The sequence below is a fragment of the Haliotis rufescens genome, unplaced genomic scaffold, assembly GCF_023055435.1.
Source record: "Haliotis rufescens isolate VD_foot unplaced genomic scaffold, xgHalRufe1.0.p SCAF_8, whole genome shotgun sequence".
In the NCBI taxonomy this organism is placed as follows: domain Eukaryota; kingdom Metazoa; phylum Mollusca; class Gastropoda; order Lepetellida; family Haliotidae; genus Haliotis; species Haliotis rufescens.
In genome coordinates, this window is record NW_025964372.1 from 34,053,642 (window position 1) to 34,079,891 (window position 26,250).

The 26,250-nt window shown below is 40.7% G+C and overlaps 3 protein-coding genes across 9 annotated transcripts in view; all 3 read left to right on the plus strand.

Moving 5' to 3' along the window:
* LOC124120969 overlaps positions 1–26,250 on the plus strand; it is a 260,732-nt gene that overhangs the window by 100,491 nt on the left and 133,991 nt on the right. The window lies entirely within an intron of this gene.
* Positions 1–26,250, plus strand: part of LOC124141777 (IgGFc-binding protein-like) — a 108,106-nt gene that overhangs the window by 6,280 nt on the left and 75,576 nt on the right. For 2 of the 5 annotated variants that reach the window (XM_048389204.1, XM_048389203.1), the window contains exons 3-5: positions 627–1,778; positions 3,973–4,022; positions 19,845–19,893. In XM_048389204.1, coding sequence (XP_048245161.1) covers positions 627–1,778; positions 3,973–4,022; positions 19,845–19,862 — 1,220 coding nt within the window. In that variant the 3' untranslated portion in view covers positions 19,863–19,893. Of the gene's footprint in view, positions 1–626; positions 2,187–3,972; positions 4,072–4,344; positions 4,520–19,844; positions 19,894–25,777; positions 25,963–26,250 lie in introns of those variants that run through there. The other 3 variants (XM_048389201.1, XM_048389205.1, XM_046509864.2) reach the window with 3 other exon arrangements.
* LOC124141820 lies at positions 13,270–18,949 on the plus strand. Of its 3 annotated transcripts, XR_007219358.1 has the most exons (3): positions 13,282–13,435; positions 14,672–14,782; positions 16,299–16,429. XR_007219358.1 is itself a non-coding variant. In XM_048389211.1 (2 exons), the coding sequence occupies exons 1-2, from the start codon at positions 13,354–13,356 to the stop codon at positions 16,934–16,936; spliced, it is 720 nt and encodes a 239-aa protein (XP_048245168.1). In that variant the 5' UTR covers positions 13,292–13,353; the 3' UTR covers positions 16,937–18,949. The 3 variants fall into 3 exon arrangements, 1 of the variants encoding a protein (XP_048245168.1); XR_007219357.1 differs by lacking the exon at positions 16,299–16,429 and having other exon boundaries at positions 13,270–13,435; positions 14,672–15,987; XM_048389211.1 differs by lacking the exon at positions 14,672–14,782 and having other exon boundaries at positions 13,292–13,435; positions 16,299–18,949.

The following is a 26,250-nucleotide window of genomic DNA, read 5'->3' on the forward strand; positions in this document are numbered from 1 at the left end:
GGAGAAGGTTTCAAGCTGCAGATATGGTTACTGATCCCGCTTGGCTAGGCCTCGTGCCCTCGCAAAATTGTTTCGAAATTTATATCGCCCAAGTTGCCAAAACTTATAAAATGCCTTAGCTACGTCACAGTTAGACACTGATTTTCAGTTTATATGACTGTTCTTTTGATAATGATAGCAATTATCCCTGTAGTTTATCCATATTCCCGATGGTTAATTCTGACTCGATCGCCGAATGACAAGGGCGACGCCATGTTTATTTATAAACAGTAAAAGTAGTCCCTACTTGACCTTTGATATTTGCATCTTTATCCGCATATGACCCCAACGGATATCGTTTTTATCCGTTGGCTTTATCCTGCCGGGAAACCTACCCATTATATGATAATTATGTTTTCATATTAACTGTTTCATACACTTCCATTCGGTACATGTGGCCACATATGTATACTGACAGTCACATAACAACCAACTGTATCGCTGTAAAACTACATTCAGCATGGGAATGTTCAGAATGCCCTACAGTTACACCGTCACTGTGACTTACCGAGGAAGTGTCAGAAGCTATGATGTACAGTTGTTATCCATCTAAAACCCTACTTACAAACTGTGTATGCTTCTTCCAGGTGTGAGCTACTTACTGGCATATTTTCAATATCAGCCGTATACTGATGTAGTTGAAGTGGCAGCTGGGGAAACAGGGGGATCCTTTCTGGTTGATTATCCACAGCTGGGATATAACGTCTCATGGACTGTAACACCATACGGGATCACTGATGCTTACATAGATTCGTCATTGTGGGTGACGGTGGGTGTGGAAAACAAGGCTTACGTAATCCATGTCTTTGGTAAGAACATGGGCGTTCACACACACATTGGAAATGGCGTCTTTTCTCCCCTCCCGATCTCTGCCCTAGGGTCAAGGTATGTAGTATCCACCTGTCTGGGAGACATGGACCACGTGGTGTTAGTGATAGCTAGCCACAACCACAAGACAGACGTGGACATCACACTGATGCTGGTGGGGAACGTCACCTATGACAACATGACTTACAACGACGGAGACACGATTCACGTGACTCTAGATGAGTATCAGACCTTCACGATGAAGAGTGACTATGACCTGACTGGAACTGTAATCAACACAACAAACACTGTCGCTGTGTTCAGTGGGGCAGTGCAATACGATTCCTTCACGGCCGTGACGCAACTATTACCTGTACGACATCATGGGACGGAGTATGTTATGTATACAGGTGACGGCTCCTATCAAAGGAACGCGACATACCAGCTGCAAGTTATTAGTGACCAGAGCAACACTGAAATTATGTTGAACAATGGATCTACATTCTCTCTGGGTGACAACCGTGTATATCGCCAATACCTCGCCTATAATGAGAGTCTATATCTTAATGCCACAAGGCCTGTCATGGCAACCCTGTGTAGAAACGACCCATATTATTATGATCGTGGCATTGTTGTTGTAGTTCCAGTTATGTATTTCGTGAACAGTGCATTGATTCCTGATACAGAGTGTATAAATATACTGACTAAACAACACGTAACGGATATTGAAGTGTTTACTGGTGTTATGGTACCTGTTACACTGGACTGGGTGGACATCCCCGGCAGCGATTACAAAGCGGGAAGAAATTGTTCATTGGACAGATACATCGTCCGCTCTGCCAGCAGATTCGCTGTATATGGGTTTTCCTACGACATTGTTAATGGAGGCTACCGTTTCCCTTCTGATCCACCAACTACAGGTGCTGATGCAGGTAAGTTGCACGACTCCCTGTATTTGGGAAAGAATCTAATTTCAGTATGCACATGCCGTGTTTACAGTGTAGAGCTGTGTTATTTGTATATTTGTCCCTGTATTGAATTTGGAACCGGAAACAGTATGTCACATCTAAATTTAGAAAACCGCAGCTGGTGTTGAGAAACGACACATTAGCAGTTTTGTCCCAGTGTCGCAAAATAACACCCACCACCACCACACACCGATCACCTCCCCCCGCCCCTCCCCCGGACAACTTTCATTGGTACAGGCACGCCCCCAGAAGATTAAATCGGTGGACATTTATGTTATTCCCGCCCCCACCTGTATAAAGTATCCCCATATTTGTTTTTGCATATATTGTATATTTTTGTTTCATTAGTTTTATCCCCCTCATGTTTTATACTAAAACACCATTTTTTAGTGTAAAAGCTTCTTTGTTTACAAAAATATATGAAATACATCATTTGCGATGTTTTGTTTAAATTAGTGTGCCATACATATACGTCTGTACTATTCTTTATTCTACAAAGATATATTGGTGTGACTACATATGCAGTTTGAAATGCAGTAGAGAAACAGTCTACTATCAGAAAAAAGGATCTGAGACATGCACGTCTCCATTATGATATTTGTCAACTACTCTAATAATTTAGGAGTAGGTAAGACAATTCATGTACAATTACTACACCACCAGACTGCAGTCATTGTGAGTGTATTTGATATAAAGAATGTCTTCATCTCATTTTGAATGTTCACATTTCAATAACATCAAGAGGGCATCATGAGTGAATGTTTGTGAAGTGAGGAAAGAGAATGTGTGCCTTCAATTATCAATTCTGTCAACTTCCGTTTGTTGTTTACACTAACTCCAACATCTGTCGCCCTTAATCTCTCTGCTTTATTTATTATTTGTACTCTCACTTTTCTTATCATTCATAAATGTTGACTATGCACATTTAAATATGTCAATCGTATATCGTGTTTGCTGTACAAAACCATGTTATATATTCCTTATATTAAGATGTGAATAGCTTGATTAAGTAAAAGACTTTTGTTGTTGAACTGTTTCCAATAATCACTCAAATTGATAATATTGACATTTTAACATTAATTCTATTTAACTCAACAACCATCTTGTCCTTTAGAATGTACAGGTGTTGCTGCAAAGGTAAAATGATTTAGTAAACTTATAGTATACCCTTTATAAGCATAATTTGTTGGTATCATTCCGACCGTTTACATTATTTTAATAATCTGACTCGTATATTCAATATTGTGTCTGCAATCAGATATCAAATCATATATAATAATGTGAACAGTTACATATAAAGTATAGACTTACAGTACGGAACATTGGAACCCTTTAATATCAGGTGATGAAATACTCGTGTTAACGGGTGATTGGTTGGGAGTTATGTCGGGTCGACATGGCCACTTGTCTGCTGGTCCGAGACTAGTGATAGATTGTAAGGGCTGTTGATATTATACAAACAATTAATTTGAAATGAATTGTGGACTGCTTGGATTTAGTTCGTGACATCAGTTTGATAGATCTCCATGTTTAGAATGTACTCATAATGTGATATTGATGACCTTTTGATGCTGATATCTGCTTATAGGACAATGCAATGCATGCTTCTCCAGATGACTGCATGATGATTCGTACGGAGAAGCAGAAGGGTGAATGGGTAGTCAAATAACTATTGTTATGGGACACTTAACATGCTTAACATTTTCCCAGAGGTATAGATATATGGACAACGTATGTGGACGGCGTTCGGGACTGAAGGGGACATGGCAGTAAATTGTTTGTTTAGACATTATGGGCCATGTTCAGCAGTAACTTCACTTAACGACGAGGATTCTAATGTTCAATATATTAATTCAGTTATCTGTTGATCAAAGTCCCCTTCTCTTGTAGTCATTGCTATATGGTTAACATTGTGTAGATATTTTAATATCTCCAAGACATATGAGCTTGAAGTTCGAAATCTGTTAAATGGCTTAACCTCTGGAGACTGATGTACACTTGTGTGGACGATGTGAAACGGTATCTCGAGGAATGTGATTGTTTCCCCTTCCATGCTCATTGTTTGTAGTTTTGATCAAAGCGTACACTAATGATGAATTTCTATGTTATGTCTGTTTAATTGTTTGCTTGTTTGTTGTTTAACGCCACATGCGACCAGACAATCCAGTGATTGCAGTCAGCGAACCTAACCACCCGTCGCCTTTTACGACGAGCATGGTCTGCTGAAGATCCATTCTATCCCGGATCTACTCTTGGGGTATGTCTGTTTCTAGAGCCTGCAGATGTATTAACTGCTGTCGTCAAATGGAATGAATTAACTACGGTTGTAACGAAGTGACTTATTACATATAATCGGGTTCGGTCTGATTATGTACCTAAGTTTGTCAGCACCAAACCCGTGCTGATGGCAAACTTCACGTCTATCGTAGAACGATTCAAAATTGAGTTTTTACATTCAATTATCGGTTGATCAATATCCCATTTTTTAGTAGTAAAATGTTGCATATTTGACAGGTTGTTTATATTTTAGATTATCATAGACAAACGAGCTTGATTGAAGATCGAAAGTTGTGAAATGGCCTCAACCTCTGGACAATGATGTACATTTGCTGTGGACTTGACACGGAATGCGACCGTTTCCCCATTCATGTTGATTATTTGTTGTTTCACTCAAAGTGTATAACAATGAAGCATGTCTTTATGTACGGCTGTTTCTGTTTGTTTGTTGTTGAACTCCGCACTGGAGTGTGCATCAGATAATCCAGTGAGTGACACCATGAACATGGATCTACGCAATTTGGTTAGATGACATGCATCAACCAAGTCAGCATGACTGACAGTCCGATGACGACAGAAGAGTCGCCTCTTAGGACACACGTGGGTTTCTGCAGATCAATTCCAACCCGGATCTTCACAAGAGTGTGTTTGTCTTTAGAGGCTACAGATGTATTCGTTGCTGTCGCCTAATGGGAAAAATCAACTTCGGTTTAGAGAACATAACAAAACATATAATCGGGTTAGGGGGCACTGATGGCCCAGTTATCTCAGGCCCGGAATTTGCTCTGCATGTGTGTGTCCCTGGTGTGCCAGAAACGTGGGTTTGAATCCCGATTTGCTATGGCTATCTTTCTTTGTTCGTCAGCACCAAACCCGTGCCATTCGTCATGGCGTTTTAGTCTAGATTATGCAAACTAGTGACTGAAAATATATGCAACTATACTCGTCAACGGGGTACTTGAGAGCAGCAATCAGCCAAGTCAGAAGGCCTGACCAGACAAGGGTGAAATGGGGTTCAACGCCGCGCCGTGTGTGTGTGTGCGAGCGTGTGTGTGCGTGCGTGCGTGCGTGCGTGTGAGATAACATGCTGCAGATCAGCATGTATACCCTACTCAGACAGAAAAGTGCAGCAAGTACCATGACGCCTACACAATATAGTGGGGAGTCCGTACCATCTTGCAAGCGAACGCTCATACATGCCACTGCAAAGTCACTTCTCCCATGAGACAAGGACACCTCTATAGGGTCTCCCTCAGAGTAAGGACGGGTTTCATGTGGACATGGAGGATGAGGAAACGGTCCCTATCCAGGTGTGTTGGCTGTGCCTCAGGGATTTCGAATAACATCAACACTTGGTTTCTTGGTTTCTTGATATGCTGCCCTCACAATAGAGAATGGTGTAGAGCATAATTGTGGCTGAGTGTTTGCAACGTTTATGTGTGCCAGGATCCTGTGAGTATGGGTTCGAATCCCAGATGTCCCCGATTATGGTTATTGGGTTGTCCCCACTGCACTCATGCTCCTAGTTTTCACAATGGCGGTCAAACCTCTTAAAACCTGCATCGCGCTGGACTTTTCTTCCATATTAATGCACACATGCATTGATCATTTTTCACGTTAATGTGGGAGTAAAGCCGAGAGTGTTTGTTTGTTGGTAGTTTAACGTCACACACCACAATAGTACACCTATATAACAGCAGTCTGTAAATAATCAAGTCTGGACCAGACAACCAAAGACTGACATCATGAGCACCGATCCATTCAACTGGAATACGATGACATGCATCAATCAAGTCAGCGAGCCTGACCGCCCGATCCCCTTAGTCGCCTCTCTCGCCTGGGATCTATTACCCTGGAGCCACACTTATTTAATTCAGTTTCTTTTTTAGAAGTTGAGTAGTAACCATGATATGTCTAATGCAAGGCACCTACAACCTGGCCTCAGTTCTATGACAAAGACATCTGACCAATGTAGGACAACATTTGATAAGAAAAGATAATCCCAAAGCATGACAGTTGCAGTGAATTTTAATAATGAGTGACACCAATGTTATACACATATTACTATTGATTAGACAATGTCAAAGTTAATCTCAGTGCAAACTCTTTATAAAGTGGCATGAAGTTTGCTTACCTGATAGTTTGAGCTTGCTAAAAAATCCTAGTCTCATAAAAATACATTTCATTTCTCTCTATTGCGTATGACAGTTGAATTGATGCAGTGCTTTGAAAATACATTCATAACAAAATTGTTTTTTGATACCTTGAGGGAAATTTGGCAGATATGTTTCGATTTCAATACAATTATTTATTTGTATATCTTTACTGTATTATCAAAGGCACAATAATATACAAATTACAAACTTGAATCCATTCAAGGCAACAATTTGACTATGCATTGTGTTCAACCCTGAGTATGTCGTAAACATATCAAAATAACAAAATAACATCAACTTGTCCTGGATAAGGAGAACATGTTAAAATGTCAGAGCAGGAACAAGACAAGAGTCTTGGAAAATAACCTTTCTACAAATGGGACCAACAATGTTTCTTTGTTCATCTGTATCTAGCACTACATACCAAGGGCCATAACTCCGTATCCAGGACTTGTGAATCCGGGAATGAACTGATTTTACTTCCCCGTGCCCTTCTGGATATGTATAAAGACACATTGTATCTTCACAATGTTTCATCTTCAGTTGCATCGTGTACTCCACAAGTGCCTTGTTAACACAGCTTTGTGTGTCTGTCATATCACAACATGTCAGGTGTCGTATATCACAGACTGGGATTGATCTGACCTCCAGTGTCTTCTGGCAAAGTTGTGATCGATACAATGCACTGAGCAACGTACTGCCTAGATCCTTATAACAGAGTTTCTTACTTCAACATGGAAGTCAGTTGAAAAGCTGGGAAAGAATAAAGTGTGAGTGAGTATGGTTTTACGCCGCTTTTAGCAATATTCCAGCAATATCACGGCGGGGGACACCAGAAATGGGCTTCACACATTGTACCCATGTCGGGAATAGAACCCGGGTCTTCGGCCTGACGAGCGAAAGCTTTAACCACTAGGCTACCCGACCGCCCCTAAACAATAAAGTGGTTGTCAACATAACAAAGAGCAACTTTGTGTATATTATTACTCAGCAAACAGGCTCTCAAGTCAGAGGTACAGAGACATGATCCCTCTCACTTACCACTCAAATATAGCCTAAAATCATGGTAGAATATCATAAAATCATGGTAGACAGATAGTATCATCACATATTCCGAGAGAGAAATAAAAAAAGTGATATGATAAGAATGAATATGTATAAAAGTATAAATCTGACATCTGAATAAGTGCACTATCACAAGCGTCTTCCCCCCATGACATTAGAGGATCAACCAGTCACACTGATAGTTCATCATTTTCCTCCTTCTTCAATCAATAGCTTCAAGGGCATTCAGAAGCTGTAGTATCAAGGAACACAGAGTTGTCATCAATTTCAACTTCTCCATTCTATCAAAGTGACATTTCTGTGCATAGAGTACTACTATCTCTCAAAACAATCTCACTGAATGACTGAAGAATGTTGACTGTGTCCTTCCTTCGGTCTGTGTGTGACACCAGCAGTAGGTGTGACGTTATTTCTTCAGCCCTATTTCTTTAGCCACGCAGTTGGAGACTTGCACATGTAGCTGATCTTTGGTTTTTCTCGTAGACGGTGGAGGCAACTGTCTTAGCTGCATCCGACCCCCTCATTAGATGGACAGCGTGTACTTCTGTTTGCCTGGAACAGTCATAAGTGTCAATGAATATACGCTTCTGTTACAATCAGAAAGCTTATAAAACCTCCTCACATAATCGTTTTTTGTGACATCCTGAACAATGGATGACGTCATCTTCAGTTATTCATAAGCCTGAGTCAATGTGATGGTACATTACTCTATGGGCCTCTTTACAAACAAAGATTTTGTATTTGCATCCATGCTTCCATAAAGCGAATAAAAGGGGCCATGTACGCTCACTTACAGGCTACTTTTTCCTCATTGGCTAAAAATATTATGAAAGGGGCTTGTGTTGCATTATTGTGCTGAACAATGTAATTACAGAGCCTACAGTGTTTTGTGCGTTCATGATTAAATTAGTTGTCTTTGAAGTTATTATTGTTGTTACATGTATATCCGCTACAGTGCACACTGAATTTTATGTGAATACTTCCATATTTAATTTTTTTTATTGAAGTCAAGTAATACTGTCTACCAACACTATCCAGATGAAGCCAACAGATCAACATGACATGTCAAGAGTTACTTCCCTTCCCTTGGGAATATACTTGGGAGAGGTGGGGAGTCGGGTGGGTGCACAACCCTGTTTTTAAAAATGTGAAGCGCATGATTCATGCTTTCCTTACCTTGTCTATGCAGGAAGGCCTTGATGTCTATGAAGGCTGGCTGTAGTCATTCTTGATGCAGATTTGAGCCAATCTCAAACAGATCTGAAACCAAAATGGCAGAATTATTCTATAGAACATATTAATCACTTATCTTTTGATCAGGATATTGGGGATATCGAGATTTGCATTGAATCTGATATTCAGCCCAAAGTTGGCAGCAAATATCAATAATAATTCCAAAACTGCACTAGAATAATGTTAACGTACTAATGTTTCGGGTGTGTGGAGGTGACTTTTATTTCACGGATAACCAATATAGAGGAAGAGGCTGTCGTTTTACATTATTGCTTGAATGCATGTTAAAATATAATGTTCAAATAAGTCTGAACGTAGGAATATATTAATCCCTATCCCCAAATCCATATTTTAACACAATAAACATAATTGTATTCAGCAACATTAATTCATCAGGGAGATTAGGATCCCATGAAATAATTCCTTCATGGGTTCGTACTAGCCTCTGTACTGAAATGATGCAGTTGAAAAATAAACAAGTTCAAATCCATCAGTCAAATATGTCGTCTGATACAACTCCTAAAATGTCATTTGAAGATATTTTGTTCAAAGCGTGATTATTCATTGCTATATAATGTGCAGAATTTGATGACTGGTTTTATGTGATGAAATTGCTAATACAGCTGACACGGCTATGTGAAATGTTGATATTGTTTAAAGAATTATTGATGAAAGCCCACATTTTGCAAACATTCAGCCATGAAACCAAAGATATGGAAACAAGTTGATATTATTTGGCACTTACTCATTTTCTGACATATAAACAATAGGTTTTAGTGAAATATCTTGCAACTCTCTTGGCATTGTTACTGTTAGCCATTAAATGATTGATACAATTTATTGGACAAAATAGAAACAATGTATTATTTTATTGCATCCTTTCTGCTGCTGCACTGACTGCACTACCAACTGACCTCTGCGTCGTGTGACCTTGCCAGGTCGGGGTACTCCTCACCTATGGCGGCGAGAGTCTTGGCCTTCACTGCAGACCTCTCTAGCAGCTAGTTAAGGAAGAGAAGTAACCGGCAACAATTAATATGAAAAATTAGAAAAAGAGGTATCATTTTATTGCATCCTTTCTGTGGCTGCACTGACTGCACAACCAGCTGACCTTTGCATCGTGTGACCTTTCCAGGTAGGGGTACTTCTCAGCTGTGGTGGCAGAGTCCTAGCGTTCACTGCAGCAGCTTGTTGAGGTAGCGAAGCAACTCTTCCAGGAACTGATGTCACGGAAACTCTCCTGGAGGAGTCACAGTCACAGTCAGCAAACATGGAAATGAACATAATCTTTGACCTCAGAGATAAACTTACAGGAAAGAGGACTGTTACCAAAGATGTAAATGTGAAGATAATGAGCAATGTAGACAGTAAAATATAAGGTTTGTAAATATATCACAAGTTTTACATCAATCAGCGGCTGATCCAGAATTTTGAAAAAAGGGAGAGTGGACAATATACACAAGTTATGAACAGACAAAAACACATGGTAAGCCCTAATGTAATGCATCCTGAAAGGGGAAGGATCTGCCAGTGCATCATTAGCTGTTCACGGAAAGAAAGGCAGAATTCAGCAAGCATCAGCAACCTGTCTAACCCATAGTAGCATATACAAGTTTAATCATCTTATGGTAAACACATCTGATATGTTGCTCAACGGACAAGTCTCGTCATCGGGGTCGACACCAGGCTCGATAACGACCATGAGCTTGTTTAGGGGGTTGTCCTAGAGCATAGAACATAGAGCCACGACATGAATTTAACCAATATCAGAGTACCATGAACAAAAGCACACCAGTATCATACAGCCAGGCCATGAACGCAAGCAATATCACCAGTATCATACAGCCAGGTCATGAACACAAACAGTATCACCAGTATCATCAAGTCAGGATAGGAGTTCAAACATTATCACAGTATCAACAAGTCAGGATATGAATTCAAACAGTATCACAGTATAATACAGCCAGGCCAGAGACACAAGCGGTGTCACCATCATCATATATCCAGGACATGAAAACAAGCAGTATCACCAGTATCACACAGCCAGGTCATGAACACAAGCATTATCACCAGTATCATACAGCCAGGTCATGAACACAAGCATGATCACCAGTATCATACAGCCAGGTCATGAACACAAGCATTATCACCAGTATCATACAGCCAGGTCATGAACACAAGCATTATCGTCAGTATCATACAGCCAGGTCATGAACACAAGCATTATCACCAGTATCATACAGCCAGGTCATGAACACAAGCATGATCACCAGTATCATACAGCCAGGTCATGAACACAAGCATGATCACCAGTTTCATACAGCCAGGTCATGAACACAAGCATTATCACCAGTATCATACAGCCAGGTCATGAACACAAGCATTATCACCAATATCATACAGCCAGGTCATGAACACAAGCATTATCACCAGTATCATACCGCAAGCCCATGAATACAAGCAATATCTCCAGTATCATACAGCCAGGCCATGAACGCAAGCAATATCACCAGTATCATACAGCCAGGTCATGAACACAAACAGTATCACCAGTATCATGCCACAAGCCCACGAATACAAGCAATATATCCAGTATCATACACCCAGGCCTTGAACACAAACAATATAACCAGTATCATCCAGTCAGGATATGAATTCAAACAGTATCACCAGTATTATACAGCCACGATATGATTTCAAACAGTATCATCAGTACCATACAGTAAGGCCATGAACACAATCAGTATCACCAGTTCCATACAGTCAGGCCATAAACACCAGCAGTATCACCAGTATCATACTGCAAGCCCATGAATACAAGAAGTATCATCACCAGTATTATACAGCCACGATATGATTTCAAACAGTATCATCAGTACCATACAGTCAGGCCATGAACACAAGCAGTAACATCAGTTCCATACAGTAAGGCCATAAACACCAGCAGTATCACCAGTATCATACAGCCTGACCATAAACACCAGCAGTATGACCAGTATCATACTGCAAGCCCATGAATACAAGCAGTAACACCAGTTCCATACAGTCAGGCCATACACACCAGCAGTATGACCAGTATCATACTGCAAGCCCATGAATACAAGCAGTATCATCACCAGTATCTTACAGCCAGCCAGCCAGCATTCGGTATATTCAGACGGTTTGTGATCCTATTGAAATACAGCCGTAAAGGTAAAAAACGTGCGGACATTTCGATCTCACGCAAGTTTCAGCGTACAGACATACCTCAAGGTCTGTTGTCATGTGAGATATGCGACTAAGGTGTTTGAATTGGTTGGTTTCCGAAACAAATATTCAACAGATTGCAATAAAATAGTCAAGGTTTCAGGTGTCTCCGCTGATATGAACCTTTTGAATAGTTTCAGCATGTATAAAGTTGTAAACAAGCGACATTGTAAAGGGTAAAAATTCAAAAGAACTACGACATGCTCTCCTTTATCGACACGAAGAATGCTGGTGTCATCGCCGGGCGTGGGACACGAATTGACTGCAAAAGAAATCTGCTCGCTTCAAAACGTAGCGTTTTAATGATTGAAATACGATTTATACTTGAAAGTGATGTCTTTTAAATTACATTTGAAATTGTTAGTCATGTGTCAATAGCCCCTTGATTTTATCGTATGTCTTTAAACCGATGGAACGATGTGAGCATACAGAAAGACATTATCGACATTTAAATTCACTCACCCATGATGGACTAGCTGAATAAATACAACCTGCCAGTTTGTGTGTGCATTTGTATAAAGCTATTGAAATTTAAAATAAATTGAATGTAATTCAGTGTTTTCGCTCATGTTGGTCGGTAATAACACAACTAATTTGGTAAAAAAATCTCTTCTTTTGATACAAACCCCTCTTATTCCGAAATAAGCAAGACACTTGCATGACTGATTTCTAGACAACTTCGCACGACGTCCCAGTGGGAGATGAATGAAAAAGGAGTTTGTTTAAATCCTGCGAATGAAGCGGCCTCTTCCCTACAAAACTTCTTTTTGAATCTAGTTCAAATTACATGACTCTATAATAGCCGTTCAGTCAAGTAACCCATGAGAAAAGGAAGTCATGTGCGAAGATACTTATATATATATATGGAGATGATGACGTCACTTCTAATACGAGTGGCTGAGTATGGTTTTACGCCACTTTTAGCTGTATTCCAGCAACATCACGGCGGGAAGTCGGAAATCGGCTTAACACATTGTACCAATGTGAGGAATCGAACCCGGGTCTTCGGCGTGGCGAGCGACCGCTTCAATCACTAGGCTACCCCACCGCCCCACTTCTAATAGGAAGCTGTACATGTCAAACATAAGTTATGCCCAAATTATACCTAAGTTATACACAACTTACACACACGTTATATACAAGTTATACACAAGTTAGAACTCGTATGTTGGGATTAGCACATGTTGATAGACAATAACAGTATTATCTCATGTTTGATTTTCAGTTATCAATAAGCTATTTAGATCAATTTGAGTACACATGAGTATTTGCACAGGAAACACTCCTAGTATGTTTTGTTATAATGGCAGTGAATACATCCTTTGCCTGTACCTGCTGACAATGTACAAGGCCACGCTACATATATTGTTGAAGTGAGTGAGTGAGTAAGTTTTGCTTAACGCCGCATCAGCAATCTTGCAGCTATTCGCGGCTATATTGTTGAAAGAGTCATCCGTGATTCACACAATTTCATTTGCTGTTACAGTGGCTTGCGTTCACGTGGTGTATACATAACAGGTTATTCGCAGCCACCCTGCCAGACAGAGCGTAGTCACAGCTCTATGCGGTACAGACTAAGCACTGTGAAAATGGGACGTTTCATGGAGGTGGCGCTGCTCCTGGTGTCACTTGGAATCGTTGACGGTACGTTTTGATTTGTTGTACTAAACACATTCTGGTTGGCTTAAGCATGAACATCCCTTGCTGAGGTACCTGGAGCACATATTTTGGAATAGATTTCTGAAAGGTTTGCAAAAGGTTGATGATGATGCTCTAGGTGTCAGGATTCAATTAGCCTATAAGCTTTGAAGGTAGATAATTCAAAAGCTTTTTTTTCTTTTACTGTACCGAGAGCCTTGTCCAATAGAGTTCCTCGTAGAACTATCTCTTTGAAACTCCACAGGACGTGATGCAGTGAATGCAGCGAATTATCTAGTCAACATGTCTTGCATTCTATTTCTTTTCAACTAGACATTTACCCATGAGGCATGCCTCCTCTATCAAATTCCTTTCAAGCACATCTGTTGTTCTCAGTAGTTGATACAACTCCTCCTCAGGGTAGTTTTGAACTTCAAGGTTCACGCGTGGCATGGAGGGGACAATGGGAACAAATGCACATGTTGTTATGTCCTCTACTGTACACATGAGTTCCCCTGTGTCATAGTAATGCCACGGCCTAGTCACGTGGTGTCTGTCATTCTACATTCTGCATGACTGAAGAGGACAACATCTCATTACATACCCCTACCCCTGTGTGAGTCATAGGTAGTTCTCTGTGTATTTGGGGCATATCAGGTAGACGAGGAGCTCTAAAACCACTTGACTTTGCCAGCTGAAAACAACATGCTACTTTAAAAGTATCAAGAATTCCAGGACGGCGCATTTCAGATATAATCTTTACTAGACCTGGAAAGCACAAACGAGACTTGATACCAAAAGAATAATCCCAAGACGTCATATGTATATGTATAATACGTATGTAATACGTATGTTATTATAAGTATTATAGGGGCCGGTCGGGTGGCCTAGCGGTTAAAGCGTTCGCTCGTCACGCCGAAGACTCGGGTTCGATTCCCGATATGGGTTCATTGTGTGAAGCCCATTTCTGGTGTCCTCCGCCGTGGTATTGCTGGAATATTGCCAAAAGCGGCGTAAAACCATACTCACTCACTATAAATATTATAAGTATTATAGTGAATCAGACATGATGCAGATTTCCCGAAAGTTCGCAAGCTGTCGAATGTAGAGTAGTGTTGAAATAAATACGCGAATCTGCGACATTGATATCAGCTGTTTTCATGTTAAGAAGAATTTTAAAAGAATTTATAACCTCTGACTAGCAACCCTGAAAAGAGTATCTGAGAGCTAGTTTCTGTTTAGGTTAAGCAACTCCGACGACAGAAACCCCGACCTCAACAACCTCAGGTGCAACGACACTACCCACACCTGTATCTACCAACACCCGGACTGGCGGACAAGAATACCCTGAGGGTATAAGTATAGACAAACTATCTTTGAGTATGCGAGATTTGTTTAAAGCCGCTTTGAGCAGTATTTCAGTTCTATCATGGCATGTCAGCTTGATATGGGAGGAAAGCCTGATGTGATGCAAGTATATACAATAAAAGGAATAACAAATATGTATTTCAAAGTTGTAATCATAAAATATAACATTAAAAGACTCATAAAATATAAAATGGTTAATAATATCTGAATACATCTATTATTTGTGTTTTGGTAAATTGTATACATTGTCTTTGATCACAGTTTATAGATTACCGTTTTGCTGTTTATAGTTTTGGTTATGTTGTCAACTTTCTTTGTTGATGTCGGTTTGGTGTCTTATCTAGTGTGCTCTGGGGTGCGGCCCCCTCAGTGGTATAGTGGTTAGAGCGTTTGGCCGGAGAGCAAAAGGTCGGTGGTTCTATCCACTGGTCGCGTCAAACCTTATCACAGTACTTGAAGGATGGTACTTGTTGTTTCCTTGCCTTGAGCTCGGCTTTATGGGGATAAGACAGAGAATGGTCGGCTCGGAGTCAGTACATTCCATGTAAAATAAATTTAAATTAAAATCACTTGACATACTTGGTTTTGTTTCCATTATGACATGCTCGTTTTGAAATACTATACCGGAATCGAGTATCTAAGGTGATGTGCTTTAACTGACTCATAGCAATACATATTTGAATATCCTTATAAAGCTTTGCATCAGAACTCGTGACGGTCTTGAGAAACATACAATATTCTGCCACCAACCTTTCAACAGACATCGGTGGTATATGAGACATCAATCAGAGACCAACGTCATATGTACAGAGATACATGGAAGGTCGGGATATAGGAACATAAAGAAATGCATGGCGACTCTCTGATTCGCTGACACCGCTAATAACACTGGGATTTATTCATATACATAGCAGCACACATGCAAATAATTCTGTTTTCATAAGAACTTTTTCATGGTCTTCCATAGGGTAGGTGTGGCTACATATTGATAATGACAGTCATATAACGACCAACTGTATCGCGATAAAACACATAGTCAATCCAAACAAATGACAGCTATATTCAGCCTGAATGTTCAGAATGCCCCAAGTTACACTGTCACTGTGACTTACTGAGGATGTGATGAACAAAACGTTCCGATTGACATGGAACGCCCGAGTAGGCTCTTATTCGTCATGCTGTTAGTAGTTGTAAATGTGTAAAATAACATTTAATTTGCTTTGTGGTCACGACATATCTGTTTTCATAGATGTGCTTATTGTGATCTGGGGTGATGAGCATTGTGTAATATATGAGTATCATTTCTTTGAATAATGACTTTTTGATAGCAGTCATATTAAAACATATTTGGTTTGTAACAACATCAGATTCGTGTATATCAACCCCAGGCACACAATGCTCAGTCAAGTGATACGATGAAATTATCAATCGCCAGAAGCTAGCATGTACAATTGTTATCCATTCTAAAACCCGACTTACAAACTGTGTATATTTCTTCCAGGTGTGAGCTACCTACTGGCATGTATAATGTGTAGTGGCGTGGTTATAACGACAGCTGGGAATACAGGGGGGTCCTTCATGGTTGATTATCCACAGCTGGGATATAATGTCACAAGGAGTGTAACGCCATACAACGACACTGCTGCTCGTATAGATCCGTTATTGTGGGTGACGGTAGGCGTGGAAACCAAGGCTTATGTAATCCACGTCTTTGGCAAGGACATGTGTGTTGACGGATACGATGGATATGGCGTCGTTTCTTTCCTCCCGATCTCTGGCCTAGGTTCCAGGTATGTAGTATCCACCTGCGAGGGATACAGGATTCAGGTGGTGTTAGTGATAGCTAACCACAACCACAAGACGGATGTGGACATCACGCTGATGCTGGAGGGGAACGTCACCTATGGCAACATGACCTACATCGGTGGAGACACGATTAAAGTGACACTAGATGAGTATCAGACCTTCACGATGAAGAGTGACTATGACCTGACTGGAACTGTAATCAACGCAACACATACTGTAGCTGTGTTCAGTGGGGCAATGCAAGGAGTTGTTCGAAGCTTGGCGCAACTATTCCCTGTCAGACATCATGGCACGTTCTGCCTGTACGTCACATGTTTCTATTTCATAAAGTGAGATACGTTCTGCAAGTTATTAGTGACCAGAGTGACACTGAAATTATGTTGAGCAATGGATCTACATTCTCTCTGGGTGAGAACCGTGTATATCGCCAATACCTCGCCGATAGTGAGAGTCTATATTTTAATGCAACAAGACCTGTCATGGCAACCTTGTGTAGACTCGCCTCATCTTTACATTCATATGGGTTTGCTGTTGTAACTCCAGTAAGGTATTTCGTGAACAGTGCATTGATTCATCATACATTCTGTACAAAGATCCTGAGGAAACAACACGTAACGGATATTGAAGTGTTTAGTGGTGATATGGTTCCTGTTACACTGGACTGGGTGGACATCCCCGGCAGTGAATACAAAGCCGGAACACACTGTTCATTCGTCAGATACATCATCCGCTCTGCCAGCAGATTCGCTGTATATGGGTTTTCCGAGGGCATTCTTAATGGAGGCTACCTTTTCCCAACTGATCCATCAACTACAGGTGCTGATGCAGGTAAGTTCGACGACGCCCTGCATTTGGGAAAGAATTCTTTTTGTGTATACACACACCGTGTTTACAATGTAGAGCTGTGTTATTTGTACATTTATCCCTGCATTGAATATGATACTGAAAACACCTATTAACAGTATGATGCATGTCCATGTTAGAATACTCAAGCCATAATTGGAAACGCAGGTGGTGTACGGAAACGACGCTGTATCAATGTCTGTCCCAGTGTCGCAAAATAACATCCACCTACCCACCATCACCCCGCGACCCCAACTCCCAGCACCCTCCCCCGAAGAACTTTTACTGGTACAGGCTCGTGCCAAAAGATTAATTCGTCGGACATTCGTGCAATTCCCGCCCCCAACCTGTATATGCTTTGCATATATTGTTTCTGTTGGTTCGATTAGTTTTATTCCCTTATCTTTGACTATTAAACCTAATACTTAAGTTATCTTTTTACAAGCCTGTTTGTTTACAAAAATGTTTGAAATACATTTACTTATACGAATGTGCCGGATATATAAGTCTGTACTAGTCTTTATACTACATAAATATTTTGTTGTGAATGATTACATATGCAGTTAAACGCTTTAGCGAAAGAATCTACAATCACAAAAATGATCTGAGACATGAACGTCTCCATTATAACATTTGTCTATAATTACTTTAATAACTAAGGAGTAGGTTAACAATTCATGTACAATTATTATACCACCAAACTGCAGTCATTGTGAGTGTTCTTGACACATAGAATGTCTTCATCTCATTTTGAATGTTCACATTTCATTAACTTGGAGAGTGCATCATGACTGAATGTGTGTGAAGTGATGAAAGAGAATGTGTGCATTCAATTATCTATTGTCAACTTCCGTTTGTTGTATACACTAACTCCAACGTTTCTCGCACTTAATCTCTCTGCTTTATTGATCATTTGTACAGTTTCATCATCATTCAGAAACGTTGACTATGCAGCTTTAACACGTATTTCAATCATCTATCCTGTTTGCCGTACAAAGCTCTGTTTTATTTTCCTATAGAATATTAGTATTAGTTTAATGAAGTAAAAGACTTTTGAAGTTGAACTGTTTCAAATAATCACTCAGATTGATAATATTGACTTTTTAACATTAAATTTCTTCTCTCCACAACCATCTTGTCCTTAAGATTGTACAGGTGTTGCTGCAAAGGTATATGATTTAGTACACGTATGGTATACCCTATATACGCATAGTTTGTAAATCTCATTCCGCACTTTCCATACCGATCTGCAATCAGATATCAAGTCATATATCAATTATGTGAACATTTACACAAAGGAAACACTTAAAATATTGTACAATGGAGCCCTTGTATACCAGACGATGTAATATTCGTGTTGACGAATCATTGGTTGGGAGTTATGTTGGGTCAACACGGCCACTTACTTGTCTGCGGGTCCGAGACTAGTGATATATTGTAAGGACTGGTGATATTATTCAAACAACTAGTTTGAGAAGAATTGAGGACTAGTTGGATTAAGCTCGTGACATCTACTGTTATACACCTAGGAAAAAGTTAAACACCACTCTTTTTCGGTTTGCTATAACGCCATGTTTAGAATATATCTATACGTGACATTGATGTCATATTGATACAGCTATCTGCTATCTGTTGAACAAGGACAATGCAAGCTTCTCCAGATGACTGCAAGATAGTCCCATAGTATTGTATGGTTCAGAGAAACAGAAGAATGAATGGGTTGTAAAATAACTCTTGCCATGGGCCCTTTGACATGCCTAGCATTTCCTCAGGTGTGTACAAAAAAGGACAACGTATCAGAAAGTGTCCAGGAGATGGGGTTTCAGATTGACGGGTGTCCGGACTGATGGGTGTCCGTTCTGATAGGGGTCAGGTCTGTTGGGGACATGTCTGAAGTGACATGGCAGTTAATTGTTTGTTTAAACATTATAGGCCATGTTCAGCAGTAACCTCACATGCGCTGTAGAACGACGAGGATTGAAATGTTCTGTTGATCAAAGTCCCCTTCTCTTGTAGGAATTGCTATATGTTTAACATTGTTAGGATATTTTAGATTCTCCAAGACACATGAACTTGAAAATTTGTGAAATTTGTCTTAACCTCTGAGCCCTGTGATGTACATGTGGAGTGGACTTGACGATGTGAAACCGTAGCTCAAGGAATGTGATTGTTTCCCCTTCCATGCTCCTTGTTTGTCGTTTTGTGTACAATAATGATACATTTCTATGTTATGTTTGTTTATTTGTTTTCTTGTTTCTTGTTTAATGCTACACGCGAGTCTGGACCAGATAAACTAGTGATTGCCACCATGAGCATCCATCCACGCAATTGGGTTACGGTAACATGTATCAGCCAGCCAGCGAGCCTGACCACCTGATGCCGTTAGTCGCCTCTTACTACAAGCATGGTCTGCTGAAGACCCATTCTATTCCGGATCTACACTTGGGGTATGTTTGTTTCCTGAGTCTACAGATGTATTAACTGCTGTCGTCAAATGGAATGAATTAACTACGGTTATAACTAAGTGAACTGATATATAATTAATTTTATTATTAATTAATAAAATGCATTATTTTGGTAATCTTACATTATTCCAATTCAAGGGGCTTTCTCCCTATGCATTTGTGTTCCACGGTCAAAGGGAAGCTACTCTTCCTGGTTTAATAGTGCAAGGGAAGCTACTCTTCCTGGTTTAATAGTGCAAGGCACCTTATTAGTGTATTATTCAGGATTGTTCTTCACATGCTCTAAACAAAGGGAAGTAACCCATGTTGCAGCCGAATTTAGTTGCTACATCCTCTTTTCATCCACACAACCACACCGGTAACACGTTTTTGAAATGGCGGAAACACTTACGTTAGAAGAAACATTTCTAATTCTCGTTTTTGTGGCGTTAGTTATTATTGTGGTGAACGTTATAGCTTTACTTATCCTCATGGAAAAGTATTTCAAACAATGGACAATTTTGTTTCGGGGATGGAATCAAGATTTTCAGTAACAACTGCAGCTATGAGAGTGCTTTTCATGGAGAAAATGGCGGCAGCAGCGTAGCCGAAGCAGAGGTCCACGTGGTCCCAGAGGCTACCGACGATAACGCCTGTTACCACTACTCCTTCAGGAGGTGAGTCGGTGCAAATTGTTTTTTATCCCAATAGGCCTAATGCATATAACCCTTTAGTTAATTCACAAATGTATCCTCCCGGAATTTGAAAATCTTGTCCCTCAATCCCAGTATCATAACATTGCTCCTAGCATAGTTAGTAACCCAATTGCCCCTCATAATTCACAAGTCATTCCCATGTTTCAAAATATTGACATGTTAAATATGCCACCACCTACAACAACACAAAGTGTGTATGATCACCTGGGTTGGAATGTTCCTGTCAGCATTAAAAAACAACAACAACAACAAAAAACAAAAAACTATGGAATGGTGAGTACATCAATTTTCGCACGTTTGCTTAAACCAGACAGGGATTTGATGGATTATATACAACTTCGGTAGTATTCATCAGTACAGATGGACAGCTGGAGTTGAGGCCCAAGTCTAAGGGCGCGAGAATCAGAACATTTTTGATTGGACAACAGCTTTCACAACTTACATGAGTATTTATGTCCAGCGCAGGATGGACATGGAACAAGGTTCACTCAAACACATGAATACTGTCCGTTTAGCAGCGTCTAGTTATACTGGTTTGGGATGGAGAACCTATGATGAACAATATCATCTTCGCCAGGCTCGTGACCATTCTCTACCATGGGGAAACTTGAATGTGGAATTGTGGATGTTGTTTGTACAGACACTTACCATCAACAGTTCAGTTCTGGGTTTTTCTGGTATACAAAAACGACACGTCAGCACATTTCAGGGCAAATTACATCGACAGGCAAGCAACACATGTAACAACTTCAATCAGAGCAAGTGTTTTAGGCAAAAGTGCAAGTGCCGACACAGCTCTTCCGCATGTGGAAGCGATGCCCATCCAGCCTGCTAATGTACATCAGCCAGCACTCCTTCCAGAGTTATACAAGCTCGGTCGAACACCAGTCAAGACACAGGTGATGAAAAGAATGGCCAAGCATTTTCCATATCAGGCTCAGTTTCTGGTTAATGGTTTCAAATATGGCTTCAGGCTAGGATATGATGGTACAGTGGTAGGTTCTGGCAAAAAATGGCAAGAAATCTCAAATTTGTTAAAAATAATCATCTTATGTCACATTCAAAAATCCAAAAAGAGTTGGACTTGGGTATAATAGACTGAGCTCCTATACCGTATGTTAAGGTTTCACGCTTGATTGGTCCCTAAGAGTGCTCCAGGAGATTCTAGATTAATACACTACCTATCTTTCCAGAAGGTCAGAGCGTAAATGATTTAATTCGTGAATCAACATGTGTGTGTGTGTGCCGGAGATAAGCTATCTCATTCGTTAGATGCTATAGATCATATTTTGAAGGTTTAAAGGTTAGATTAAAAGAGATGCAGTCGTTTCTTGGTTTACTTTATTTCCTGTGCAACGCAGTTCCATCAGACAGATGTTTCCTCCGACGAATGATTAATGCAACATGTGGTAGGAAGCCTCACCACTACATAAGATTGACAAAGAACATGAAGAGTGACCTAAGAGTTTGGCAGTGATGATTTTGAAGGAGTTCAATGTAGTTTCCATAATGCGATCAAAGTTTTCAAATGCCGATCTGGAGTTTTTCATGCTGACAATGCTGGTGGACAAAGCAAAGGTTTTGGTATTTATTTGGCCAGTCCATAACCTGTGGAGCTTGGCCGAATCATTGGCTACAGCAGGGCTTTATGACTAATATTACCTTCCTTGAGTATTTCCCCATCGTAGCTGCAATTGTGATATATGGGGTTCTCAGTTACTCAAAAAAAAAAAAAAGGGTCACATTCCATCTGACAACAAGGCAGTAGTCGAGATTATTCACAAGATGACCTCAAGATCAGATCCAGTCATATCTTTGGTTAGGCACCTTGTCTGTGTTGTTTGGAGTCGAATATCACAATTAGATGCGAGTACATTGAGGGGGAAAAGAATGTTCTTGCTGATGCACTTTCACGCTTTCAGTTAGAGAAATTCTGGCAGCTGGCTTCAGATGCAGATTTGGCGGCAACTCTTATGCCAGACACAGTTTGGAAGATTGTGGAAGAGAGGTAAACCGATTACTAGTACGGCTATTTCACACAATACGAGGAAGGCTTACAGGGAGCACTGACCAGTTTTTCACGCTTTCGACAACAGTTTAACTTTCATTATCTTTGGCCTGCACCGTCAGGACAACTAACAACATATATTGCATTTTTGTCCCTGAAAGGTTTGGCCCACTTAACAGTGTCAGCACCTTTCAGCGATAAGCTACTACATAAACTCACAGGATTGCGACATACAACAAGCAATTTTATCATCCAAAAGATGTTGGAAGGCTCTTAACGACTCAAGGGTCATAGGGACGTCAGGGCTACAATTACCTATTCCATATTGATTAAAGATGCCTCAAGCTCTTAATGCTCTTTGCTGTTCTCCATATGAAGCTATTTTGTTTACAACTGCATTATTTTTTCTGGCCTTTTTTCGGTTTCATGAGAGTTGGCGAGATGGTTTACACTGACCATCTTCATTTGGTACGATCTCAGATGTCTTAGGATTTCAGATGTCACAGTCCAATGGACATGTTTAGAAGTAACCGTGAGATCGTCAAAGACAGATCAGTTGGCAAGGAGGTGCTCGCTCCACATCCAAGGTAATGCAAGTGAAATAGGCCCACTAAAAGCAATGAAGCAATACCTTGCACTTCGTCCAGCGGGTTTGGTTTTTCCGTTTTGCCATGGGAACAGTCAACCTTTAACAAGATACCAGTTTGCAGCTATGGTTTCCAAATGCATCAGATATATGGGACTCGACCCATGTAAGTTCAAGTCACATTCGTTCCGTATTGGAGCACCCACTTCTGCCGCCAAAATAGGCGTGTCATCGGAGACAATACAGTTGTGGGGTCGATGGAAGTCTAAGGCGTACTCAACTTACATTAGACTCTAAACTTTGGATGCACAGTCAATAACTTCAGGCAATTTGATATTTATAAATAATTATTATTTTTCCAGATGTATGGATAATAGGCTCCTGATTCATTTATTTGGCTCATCGTCAATCATTGAGGTTGAAACTGGGGAACAATCTAGGGTTACGATTTCACTGGTTTGGAAAGCGGGGCATGAAGTGGTCAGAACTCTTGCAAGTCGTCCAGACACAATTAGGCTGTATACCTCCCCCAAGTCTAATACTCTTGCATTTGGGATCAAATGACCTTGTTGACCAGAATATTGGTTCCCTTGTTTGGCATGTTACTGATGGCATCTACTACCTGACTCAACTGCTACCATGGTTATACTGGCATGGAGTTGTCAATCCAAAGGCGATAGAGAGGGCTCGACGTCGACTGAACCAAGCTGGGTTCAAAGCCGTTTTGCATTGGGGTGGCCGCTGTATTTATAACAAGCTTACCATGTCTGAAACAGGATTTTTCCGCCATGATGGCGTACATCTTTCCGAAGTGGGAAATGCATTGTTTGTGAACACTTTACAAGAGGCTTTTCAGCACTTCATGGCAGATACTGAAGTAAAAAGTAAGGTAATTTTAGCTAATTAATCTCCTACATCATAACCAATATAACAGTAATCACAGTACAAGTATTGGAGGATATGTGTATAGACACATCTCGTGGCATAACACTCTAGGGCTGGGAGTAGTGATTTTTGTGTTTTTGGGGTCTTTGAGGCATACCCTCTAGGCCCTATTGTATAATGGTGGTTGTAGAGCCTACAGCAGACCCCCTATGCGCTTTTCCCTGGGGGGTCCCATCATTTGGCTCTGTATGGTTTGTACCCTCGGAGCCGCGTTTGCTGTTCTGTCCGGGCACCTTCGGGTTGACAGTCAGCCGTGTTTAGCGTTTCCCAGCCCAGGAGTGTTCTCCAGTCCTTGTACTTTTCTGTATATAAACCTGTGGCCTTACATCCAACTCAAGTCTTTGTGTTTTTTCTTGCAATGGTGCAGCATCTACTTTTGCTAAAGCATTATCCTAAAATAATTAATTTTATTATTAATTAATAAAATGCATTATTTTGGTAATCTTACATTATTCCAATTCAAGGGGCTTTCTCCCTATGCATTTGTGTTCCACGGTCAAAGGGAAGCTACTCTTCCTGGTTTAATAGTGCAAGGGAAGCTACTCTTCCTGGTTTAATAGTGCAAGGCACCTTATTAGTGTATTATTCAGGATTGTTCTTCACATGCTCTAAACAAAGGGAAGTAACCCATGTTGCAGCCGAATTTAGTTGCTACATCCTCTTTTCATCCACACAACCACACCGGTAACACGTTTTTCCCTCCCATCCCACCCATTACTTCTCATTTCAAACGTACATATCTGTATAACATTTCTTCAGTTGATAGTTAATCTAATTGCAAGTATTTGTATGTATCAGGAACATGTACTGCTGCTTGTTTTCCTTTACATTGTAGTTGTGGCAAGTTTTGGACAATTCAGTATATTCCAGGCAAGAGGTGTCCTGGCATAACCATGCGTCGAACAAGTCACAGGGGTTTGTATGTGCACAACAGGTGAAGATCCTGGACTAGCACATTCTACACATTACAACGCACGACAATTGGTTTGTATCATCGCATAACACTCTAGGGCTGGGAGTAGTGATTTTTGTGTTTTTGGGGTCTTTGAGGCATACCCTCTAGGCCCTATTGTATAATGGTGGTTGTAGAGCCTACAGCAGACCCCCTATGCGCTTTTCCCTGGGGGGTCCCATCATTTGGCTCTGTATGGTTTGTACCCTCGGAGCCGCGTTTGCTGTTCTGTCCGGGCACCTTCGGGTTGACAGTCAGCCGTGTTTAGCGTTTCCCAGCCCAGGAGTGTTCTCCAGTCCTTGTACTTTTCTGTATATAAACCTGTGGCCTTACATCCAACTCAAGTCTTTGTGTTTTTTCTTGCAATGGTGCAGCATCTACTTTTGCTAAAGCATTATCCTAAAATAATCGGGTAAGCGGGACACGGGTGGCCAAGTCTAAGCCGATGGAATTCGCTGTGAGGATGTGTCCCACTGTGTGCCAGAAGCCTATAACCATGGGTTCGAGTCCCCGTTCGCTCTGATTATGTTCCTATGTTTGGCAGCACCCAACCCGTGCTGATGGCAAAATTCGTATGTGGATTTTAAATTTGAGTTTATACATTCAGTTGATGTGTTGATCAATATCCCTTTTCTAGAAGTAATAAATACTGCATGTTTGACATTTGGTTTACATTTGAGAGTCTCCAAGACACACGAGGTTGAAGATCGAAAGTTGTGAAATGGCCTACACCTCTGGACACTGATGTACAGTTGCTATTGACTTGACGCGGAATGTCTCCTCATTCATGTTGATTGTTTATTGTTTCACTCAAAGTGTATAACAATGGAGCATTTCTGTGTGTATGGCTGTTTCTGTTTCTTTGTTGTTGAACTCCGCACTGGAGTGTGGATCAGAAAATCCAGTGATTGACATCATGAACATGGATCTATGCAATTTGTTACGATGACATGCATCAACCAAGTCAGCAAGACTGACAAACCGATCCCGCTAGTCGCCCCTTAGGACAAACACGGGTTTCTGCAGACCCATTCTTACCATGATCTTCACGGGAGTATGTATGTTTTTCAGAGGCTACAAATGTATTAGTTGCTGTCGTGAAATGGGATAAAGCAACTTCGGTTATAGTTTCTTTGTTTGTTGTTTAACGCCA

Coding starts and splice junctions, on each gene's coding strand:
- LOC124141820 (XM_048389211.1), top strand. CDS start 13,354: ATGCGGTACAGACTAAGCACTGTGAAAATGGGACGTTTCATGGAGGTG. Junction 13,436..16,298: donor GTCACTTGGAATCGTTGACG/GTACGTTTTGAT, acceptor TATTTCTTCCAG/GTGTGAGCTACCTACTGGCA.